The 9424-nt window shown below is 56.1% G+C and overlaps 1 protein-coding gene across 1 annotated transcript; it reads left to right on the forward strand.

Annotated features, from left to right (window-relative positions):
* The first annotated feature begins 655 nt into the window (after nucleotides 1–655).
* LOC122702014 lies at nucleotides 656–8917 on the forward strand. The gene is made up of 5 exons (XM_043915533.1): nucleotides 656–721; nucleotides 1218–1533; nucleotides 4263–4369; nucleotides 5035–5107; nucleotides 6391–8917. The coding sequence occupies exons 1-5, from the start codon at nucleotides 656–658 to the stop codon at nucleotides 6882–6884; spliced, it is 1056 nt and encodes a 351-aa protein (XP_043771468.1). The 3' UTR covers nucleotides 6885–8917.
* The last annotated feature ends 507 nt before the right edge of the window (nucleotides 8918–9424 follow it).

Genomic DNA, 9424 nt, shown 5'->3' on the forward strand with positions numbered 1-9424 from the left:
GGACAGTCTGGTGTATTGAACAAGGGCCTCAGTCAGCCGATTAAGAAACATGGCTGGGTTTTCATCAGGCCCCTGAGTCACCTCATCTAGTTTGAGGAGGTTTACTACCTTATGGGAGGACGTTTTTATCCCATCGAGGAGACACTCTATCATATAGTGTGCCCGCAGCTGGCCGCCACCCCCTTCCTGGTAGTTCCAATCAGGGTCGGTGTCAGGAACTGCCTGAGCTCCCGGGGGCGGGGGGGGGGGGGGGCGCTCGGGGGAGGGGTTGGCACAGTGCCGCTGGTCGGCCTTAGCCCTGGCTGCCGTCCAAATGGCCTGCCTCTCTTCGGGGTGGTGGTAGACCCCAGGATGACATATATGTCCAGCCATGTTAAGGCGTAGGCGCGGGTCAGACCAGTAAACTGCTTAATGTACTGAGTGGGGTTGGAGGAAAAGGATCCCAGCTTGGCCTCAATCTGTGCTAAGTCCTGGAGAGAGAAGGGGACGTGGACCTGGGCTAGACCCTCAGCTCCGGCTACTTGTCGCAGAGGGAGTAGCGGGGCTGGGGGAGGGGGCGGGGAGGCCCCTGGAGGGTTGCTATGGGAGCGAGTGTGGGAGCTAACCGGACGAGAAGGGAGTGACAGGGGGAAGAGGAGGATACAAGATAGGGTTAATGGCCGGAGAATCTGGGGCCGGCGGTGAAGCCTCAGGGGCCGGAACAGGAGCAAAAGAGGCCAGAGTAGGGTTAGAGGGGGAGGGGTTAGGAGGGGCCGGAGAGGAGGGGGAAGAGGTAGGAGGGGCCGGAGTGGAAGGGGAGGGAGTAGGAACCGGAGAGGAAGGGGAGGGGGCCGTGGGAGAGGCGTAGGGAGGGGGGGCCACCAGATCTTCTGGGGGAACAGAGAAAGCAGAGGACTCAGAGGCGGGAGGGGTTGGCTTAGCTCGGGAGGGTGGAGTCGGGGGGGCCATGATGAGTAGGATTTGGCTAGGAGCACACTTAGTGCACAGGATGGGGCGAGAGCGTAACACCCAAAAGGCCTGAACTTAGGGGACCTCAGACCATTTTCCCGTTCTCCGGCAGTAATTATCTAAATCACGGAGGACGTCAAAGTCTAGTGTCCCTGTGGCCGGCCATTGTGAGCCATTATCTAGGGAATACTGAGGCCAGGCCTGTGAGCACAGAAAAGTGAGCTGCTTGGGGCGGATATCTCTCTTTAGCCTTAGAGTCTGCAGGTTAGCTAGCAGGCACTCTAAGGGGGTGGAGTATTGGGGATCGGGTTTGGAGGCTGTCAATCCCATGGCGACCACGGGGCGTGGAGGCAACCCCCGCTGTCCGAACGTCTTCGGACGAGTCAAGGGGAGCCGGAGGTCCGTGTAGTCGTGGGGAACGTCTTCCTCATGACCGCAGGGACCCGGAAAGGCCGAAGCCGGAGGTCTACTCAGCCACTGGGGACGTCTCCCCACCAGCTGGTGACCGGGAAGGCCGGAGCCGGAGGCCGAAGCCGGAGGCCGAAGCCGGAGGTCTACTCAGCCGCTGGGGACCGGGAGGGCCCAGTAAGTGCGCACTGGTTACGGAGCCCTAGGAGGTGATCGCCAGGGAGGGCAGGCCCCAAAGCCGAAGGGACTTACTCCGTATCCTGCCGTCCGGGGGGTTGGTCAGCCGCCTGGGTCCGAGGCTTCCACGGCGGTGGAGCTCGAGGGGGCCTCAACGGCAAGTGCCGGGGGCCCTCACCTTGGGCCTCACGTTGGGGCGCCGGATGTTAGGAAAAACGCCGCGGGAGGAAAAAAGCCGCCTCTAAGGACCGGTGGTACAGGCCTTTTATTAAGCGTCGCTCTCGGGCAGAACTCCCGGAGGCTGGTGAGTGAGGAGACAAAGGGAGTCTGCAAGGTATGAGGGGTGGGGAGGGGTTTATATAGTCCGGGCAGGCATCCAGGCCAGGTCTTTTCATATAAGGAAGAAAGCGCGGGCTACAGCGGTGGTCAGTGTCCGAGGGCTCTGTGTTGGTACCTGATTGGACCAGGCTGCAGGGGGCCAGCCCCTGGAAGTTTAGCCAGCCTCCGGAATTTGCCTTGCAGCACTTTCCCGGGGCCATGCCCCGACCTTTCACACCCTGAGTGCCATAAGCCATCTTTCCGATGGTTCTTAGACAAAATGTGTAAATAAGGTGGGCAGAAGACAGACATTTTTTTGTGCAAATGAAGAGGGACTTGTGGGTGGTGTAAACCCTGAGTTCACTTATGGCTGAGAAGGTCTGACTGTTGTTTTTATATTTTAATGTCAACGAGGCTGGATTGCAGTATTTGCAATTCATATTTTGAGTAGGCCTGCTCAGTCGTTTCAGTCATGTCCAACTCCCTGCGACCCTATAGACTGTAGCCTGCCAGGCTCCTCAGTCCTTGGGACTGCCTAGGCAGGAATACTGGAGTGGGTTGTCATGCCCTCCTCTAGCAGATCTTCCCCAACCAGTGGTTGAACCTGTGTCTCCTGCATGACAGGCAGATTCTTTACCACTGAGCCACTGGGGAAGTCTATTTTATTTTTTTTGGAAGCCTATTTTAAGTACATACGAATAATATCTCTCATGGTAAAATTGTCAAACTGCCGAGTAGGTTATAGGGAAAGGAAAAAGTCCTCTTGTATCTCTGTATGCAGTCACACTCAGCCATCTCTCTATCCAGCCAGCTAGGGGTGCAGGCACACCATCTGGCCCTGAGGTGGTCTATAGAGTGTGAGAAACAGCCTTGACCTTCAGTAGGCTTATGTTTGGGTCTCAGTTAATGAAGTGGGGCCAGGAGTGCTTCTGCTGGGACTGAAGCAAGCTGGATGGAGACTGTGTGGATCTAGCGAGCACTTGTATCATCCCAACCGGGCAGCCACAGTTCTGTACCAGCTGTTCCCTGTTCAAGGAAACAAAGAAGGCAGACTCAGTGTTGCTGGATTCCAAGTGAAAGAAATGTGTGGTTCCTCTGCCAAACTTAACACCCAGAGGATGGGCATAATCAACTGGCAGATGCTATAGTTCTGAAGATGGGCTCTGAGGCCTTGGAAAAACTAGCTTTCTTAGAAAAAAATTATTTTATGATACTAATCATTTTTCTTTATACTTTCATATTCCTTTCTAATCTTTATTCATTTATTTATGTATTTTCCACTGTTCTGGGTCTTTATTGCTGCATGCAGGCTTTCTGCAGTTGTGGCGTGGGCCACTCTTTGTCAAGATGTGCAGGCTTATTGTCGGGGTAGCTTCTTTTGATCGGGAGCACAGGCTCTAGGTGCCTGGGCTCCGTGGTTGTGGCGCTCGGGCTTTCTTTCTCTGCATTATGGGGGATCTTCCCAGACCAGGGTTCAAACCCGGGTCTCTTGCATTAGCTGGAGAATTCTTTACCACTAGACACACACCCAGAGAAGCTCTCAATCCTAGCTTTCTCACTCAGTCATTCCCAGTTTCCTTATCTATAAAATGAGATCCTCAACAGGATTCTTATGAGGATCAAATGAGATGCTGAAAGCACATAAGAGGCGGACTCTTCATACAGCTTATATCCAGGGGAAGAGTCAGCTGAATCTCATCTGGGAGTTACACACATGAAGGCTTCTCTGGGACACAAACCTGAAAGATGAACAGTTAACTGGGTGCAGCGGTGAGAAGGGTGGAAGGGAAGAAGCTAATCGGTAGAGGGACTGGCTCCAGAAAAATCCCTGGGCATTCATGCAAGCCTAAACTAAAGCAGTGAGGCCGAAGAGCAAACAATCTCCCGGGAGGCAAGGATTTCCTAAATACACTGTGAGCTAGAAGGAGCCTCTCAGTTCCGCCTGAGGCCAGTCCCTGCAAAATTAGGACTTCCCATCACACCAGCCAGCTTGCGTTCAATTCTCTGCCAGAAAAAACCACACTCACCAAATCTTCCGTAGGGCCCTCGAAACACAGGGCTCAAAAGTGAATTGTTTTGCAGGCAGAGGAGGAAGACTAAGAAGGCAGGTCAGAAGGTACAGTGGGAGGAAGCAGGCCGGTTTGCCTGGCAGCTGAGGTGTCTAGCGGGGACGGGGAGGGGGGCGCGGCGAGGGGGCGGGGGTGCCTCCAAGACTGGTTGGGCAATTTGCAGCGCCCACAACTTCAGGTTGAGGAATCTGATCAGGTTGTTGGACCTCAGTCAAACGGAGAATGGGCGCCCCCTAGGAGCAGTAATCGGTAGTGGACACCGAAGGACCCAGATGAGGGGCGGGGGAGGAGGGGGTGCGGCTCAAGATGAGGTAGACTGCCTGGCAGTTTCTCTTCTCCCAGGAGCTAACTCCTTCTGGCATGACGGACACCTGCGATCCCAAAACAGTGGGCTGGACGAGCCCTCCAGAAAGGAACTACCAACACGTGCCGTGTATCAGGCCCTGAAGGTGGGCATTTTCGTGAACGCTGTGATAACACTCTCCTTGTCCCCATTTTTCAGATGAGAAAAATCGAGGTTTGGTGACTTCCCAAGGAGGGGTGAGGATTTGTATGACTCCAGAGCCTTTCCCCTGGAGCTCTCCCGACTTGGAAGCTACAGATTCTCTGAGGTTTGGGGGAACAAGCATAAGGTGTGAGGAGCCGAAGCTTTCCAAGGGACAACAGCGTGACAGCACTGTCGGCAAGAACCACGCCTCCCCTGTCGCGACCATACTGATTACTGTTGCTTTCCTTTAAGAGCCTTCTCCTGAAAGATGAAGTCCTCGCCACATGGGGAGGTGGATATTATAGATTCCTGTATCTCTCGGACGTCTTTTCTCCCTCACCCGCATTGATCCCCACTGGCGACAGAAATCCTTCCCCTCCACTAGTGAGTGAATGCATGAGACTACATGTCCCGGCAGGTCGTCAGAAGCGGGTGGCGAGGAGAGAAGGAAAGAGACTCTCCGTTTCCGTCAGCTCTCAGTTTGGACTGTCGGCGGTGATGCACATTTCACCAGCCCACGACCTTTCTCTGTTCAGCTAAGGAAGGGACTACGTCCTCCAGCAGGCACTGGCTAGGGCATGTGCTAGGTCGCCATCTTTATTGTAGTCCTTTCTCCTTTTTCCACAGGGAGTATCCTTAGCGATTGAACACCAAGTCCCAGGTCACCGTCTCCACATTCCTCCAGCGGCCATCTTTGCGGGTAGACCCCGCCCCCTTTCCCTTCCATTGTCTAGTCGAAGATAATAGAAGGGAGCCGGGAAGACTGCAACTCCCGTCAAGCTTTGCGCCAAGAGGAGGGGAATTTCGATAATACAGCCGGGCGAGGTGCCAAGGTGGTATAGTGAGGCCACCGTGAGAAGCTAGGTTACCTGCCATTTTTATGGTAGTCGTCTTATCCTCTTGGCCCTGCCATTCTTTGGAATTGTAGAAGGCTAGGAAACTACTATTCCCATCGCACCTCGTACGATGGACTACTAGTCAGGTGTCCGCCCCTCTTCCGCCATCTTGTTTGTAGTCATCGTTCGCCCACCTCTACGCTCTGCAACCCGGAGCCTTGGGGCAACCGGACTGTAACTCCGGCATCCACCACTCCCGGTTTGGCACGTCGTCCGCCAGCTTGTTAGTAGTTCACACTGACCCCAGCATCCCTTTGATCCCACGGTAGCACCGCCATACTCGGGACTACTACTTCCGTGGTGCCCTGCGCATGTTAGTCCTGAAAAGTGGCAGGTGGTGGGGGAAGGAGGTGGCAGGGGGCTGGGTTCCTCTTGGAGAAGGAGGGAGTAAAGAGGAGGAAGAGGAGGAGGGAAGGAGGGGAGAGAGGAGGTGAGGAGTAAGAGAGGGGAAAGAAGGATGGGGCTCACGAGGCATGAGAGACGCGGCCAGGGCCCCGAACCGGAGCTGCGCTGGGCCGGGAGACCAGCGGGGCTGAGGCACGCCGATTGCCCCCTCACCCCTTTCCTGTCCCCTTACGTCCTTTCCTTCCACCCTCCAGCTTGAGGAAAGGGATTTATTCAAATTTTAATTAAATCTCTATCTCCCGAGGATCGCGCGCTGCGTAGAGGAGCAGAGGGCGGGGGCGCGCGCAGGCCGGGGGGCGGGGCCCAGCAGCTTCCTTCACCCCGCTCTGCTCGCCCCGTAGCAGTAGCGCCGGGGGCCGCAGGCCAGGGGCTGGCCCAGGGGAAGGGGGCAGGTTACAGGAACCCCACCCCACCTCCCCACGAACCTGCGGTTGGCGGGGCTTGAACCCCGGAAACGGTGGGGGTCCCAGGCCTGGCCCTGGACCCCTGGGCAGTGGGCATCGGGAAGGGGCCAGTTAAAGGGCCGGGGACGCTGGGGAGAAGCGGGACGGGGTGGGGGGAGGGGAGCTGGGACTCGGACCCCCTGACTGAGTGGGACCCGGGCAGAAGCTGTGCACCCTGCACCCGAGGAGCCCCTGTTGGCCTGGGGGGACTGAGGGACTGAGCCCCGCCCCCGCCCCAGAGCAGGAACTCCCGCGCCGCAGCCCGTGGGAGGGCCTCGCCCCTGGCTCCCCGGCCTCCGCCGGTGGGAGGAGCCGAGCGCCCTCGGGGGACCGTGGACCCTGGCGTTCTGAGCGTTCCGCGACCCGCGCCGCCCGGCCCCCCGCCGCCGATGGCCGCCGACCCGCCGTCAGCTGCCGAGAAGGGAGAGATGGCTCCTGGGACACGTGTGAGGTGGGTTCATGCGGCTCCTCCTCACCCCCAGACCTGGGCAGCTCCCAGTCCATTCATCCTCAGCCCGGCCTCTCTCTACCTTGCCCGCCCCCAGCCTCACCCTCTGCTCCAAACTCCTCATCTCCAGCCCTCTTTCCTGTTACCTCTCAACCCTGGGGAACTGGCCTTCCTTCCTCCACCCTGCTTTGCCTTGCAGACCCCCATCCCCGCCTGTGGTTGCAGCCCTCCAAGGCCCTTCCCTGGAGCGCTGGAGGGCTCCTCTCCCCCCATGGATGGGTCTGAAAAGGGGGAAGCTGGGGTAAGACTCTGGATATGAAGAGACCCTCCAGGCCTGCTGAATCTGTGTGGGATCTTGGAGGATCTGGTTTCCCTGGGAAGAGGAGCCCAAGGGATTCCAGACAATTAGGGATGGAAAGCAGCTTGGGAAGCTGGGAGGCAGGGGGCGGTGCACATGAGCCCATCTTGAGTTCTATGGAGATGTCAGGCTGGATTCTAGAATCCCAGGGAATCTGGGAGATTGCCCAGGTTTACCTGGAGACCCATAAGGAGGCTGTGTTGGAGCAGAGGGAGCTCTGTGGGGAACAGAGTTGATATTTGGGGCCATGGAGGAGTTCTGCAGCCGCGTCTCAAAGAAGGTCTGTGAGCGCTGGGAAGTTGGGCAGCCTGGTGGATCTTTAGAGGTTAGGTTGTGTGAGCAGGTTCCCATTGAATCTGAGGAGGAAATCTAGGCTTTAGGGGAAGAGGAGTTGGGGGTTAGTAGCTTCTGAGAGAAAAGAGAGAGGTCTGGATTTGGTGATCAGGAATCTGTGGGGATCTGGGAGGTAAATTTGGGGTGTTTCAGCTTGGGGAGAGCCTGGGATGGAGCACATTTGGAGAACAGGGGAAGAGTTGGGACCTGTCTCAGGTGACTCCACAGACAAGGAGCCCCTGGTTTTCCCAGGAGCTTCGCTGTGGGAATACCATGGAAAGGCCTTTGTCCCTCTCGGTGTCCCTTCGTCCTCCCTGGGTCAGGTGCGGAAGTATGGAAGAAAAGTTAGAGTAGGAGTGAGGTCAGCAAGCTAGTTCTCAGGGCTCCCAGAGGAGCCAAGTGAGCTGCTTCAGGAAGAGGGTGGCCTTGCCTAGAGGCAGGGGGGTTCCTCTGACCTTCCGCAGGAGGGGAACCTCTGTGTTCCTTGTCTCCCTGGGTAGGAAGCCAAACTTTGGCTTTTCCCAACTTTCAGAGGCAGAGAGACCCACAGAAAGCTCGGGCCCCCTTGGACCCCCTCCCCAGAGCCAGGAATGGGTCTTTGACTTCTTTGGCCTCCTTTTCACCTGTGAGAGTGGTCTCGGATTTGAAGCTAGTCTTACCCACTGTGTGACCCTCAAGGTACCTCCTCTGTGAAATGTTTCCTTTGCTGAGTTGTAAAGGTCAAACAGCATGGATAAGAATGTACCTGCTGCCAGGAGCAGCCCACAGTAGGTATCCAAGAACCATGGGGTTGAGCCCACGTTCCTCAACCTTAGCGCTCCGCAGGGCTCCCGAGAGTGGTCCTTTCCCAGGAGCCATTGGACCAGCTGCATCCTGTGCTCCCCATGTGACCCCACCTCCCTTTTTCGCTGCAGTCACCCTTTCCCGGTAGGTCTCTGCCCCACAGCCCCTCCGCCGCTGGACCTTGTGCGCCGCCTCCAGGCCAAGCTGAAAATGCGCCCGCTCGCGGTCCCCTCCCTGGCCGTCTCCATCTCTCCCCATCTCTGTCAGCATCTCTGTGTCCTCCGACTGTGTCCGTCTCTCTGTTTTCTTTCTACGCTTCTCCATCTCTTTTTCTCTCTGGGTCCTTCTTGTCTCCCTCTACGACTTCCCGTATCTGTCATGTCTTTGCTTCCCTGGAGTTTTCTCCATCACTTGGGTTGCCTCTCTGAGCGTCTCTTTGTCTTCCCGTCTCTTGTTTCCTCTGGGCCCCCTGGGAGCCTGTGTATATGTCCACCTCATCTCAAGGAAGGGACACCTGTCACTCTGTTTGCCTCTGTCCTTCTCTCTGTCGTTTCCTGGCCAGGAACATGCCTGTTGACCCTGTGGTGGAAGGGCTCCTCCAGACAAATTTCAGCCCCCTTCCCGCAGGGTCACTCCACCTGCTGCTCTCCCTGTCCCCAACCCAGCCCTTGTGGCCCTCCACCCTCTCCCTTTGATGCCCTCCACCCCTTCCCCTCCCTCTGCCCTAATCCTACACCTTCCCTTCTCCTCAAGTCAGGTTTTTGGAGACAAAAAAAAAGAAGAAAAATCTCACCCCTTTGAAGAGTTTTATTTACGAGAATAAATTAATTTTTTGTAAATAAAATGTTTAAAAAGAACCTTGAATTTTCCAGAATATATAGTCGTTGAAAATGGGGAGACACATTTAAGGAGAATAAGATCCTTGGGGTATGACCTGGTCCCCCCAGCCATCCACAAAAGCCACACTATAAAGAGGAGGTTCAGGAGAGCCCCGGGCCACGGATGCCATCTGTCATCCCAAAGTGGATGTGTCCTGAGCAAGAAACAGATGTGACTCGAGTCCTGAGCTTTTCAAACTCACACATCCATTGACTAGGAAATGAAACACCTTAAGATGGGAAGTTGGAGCAGTGGCCACAGTCAGAGAGGTAGTCTCGAGGAGTAAATGAACTCCAGGGAAAAGGGGGCCTCGTTGCTCAGAAAGTCCATATTTTCATACAGGAAATGAGGTAGATAGACACAAGAAGGCAGTCCCTGGACCTCCCCTAAATGACAGGACGGGGACCAACTATACTCCCCTGTAGAGTGGGAAGTGAAAGTGAAAAGTGTTAGTCACTCAGTCACGTCCGAC

The sequence above is a fragment of the Cervus elaphus genome, chromosome 10 (assembly GCF_910594005.1).
Source record: "Cervus elaphus chromosome 10, mCerEla1.1, whole genome shotgun sequence".
NCBI classification, from domain to species: Eukaryota; Metazoa; Chordata; class Mammalia; order Artiodactyla; family Cervidae; genus Cervus; species Cervus elaphus.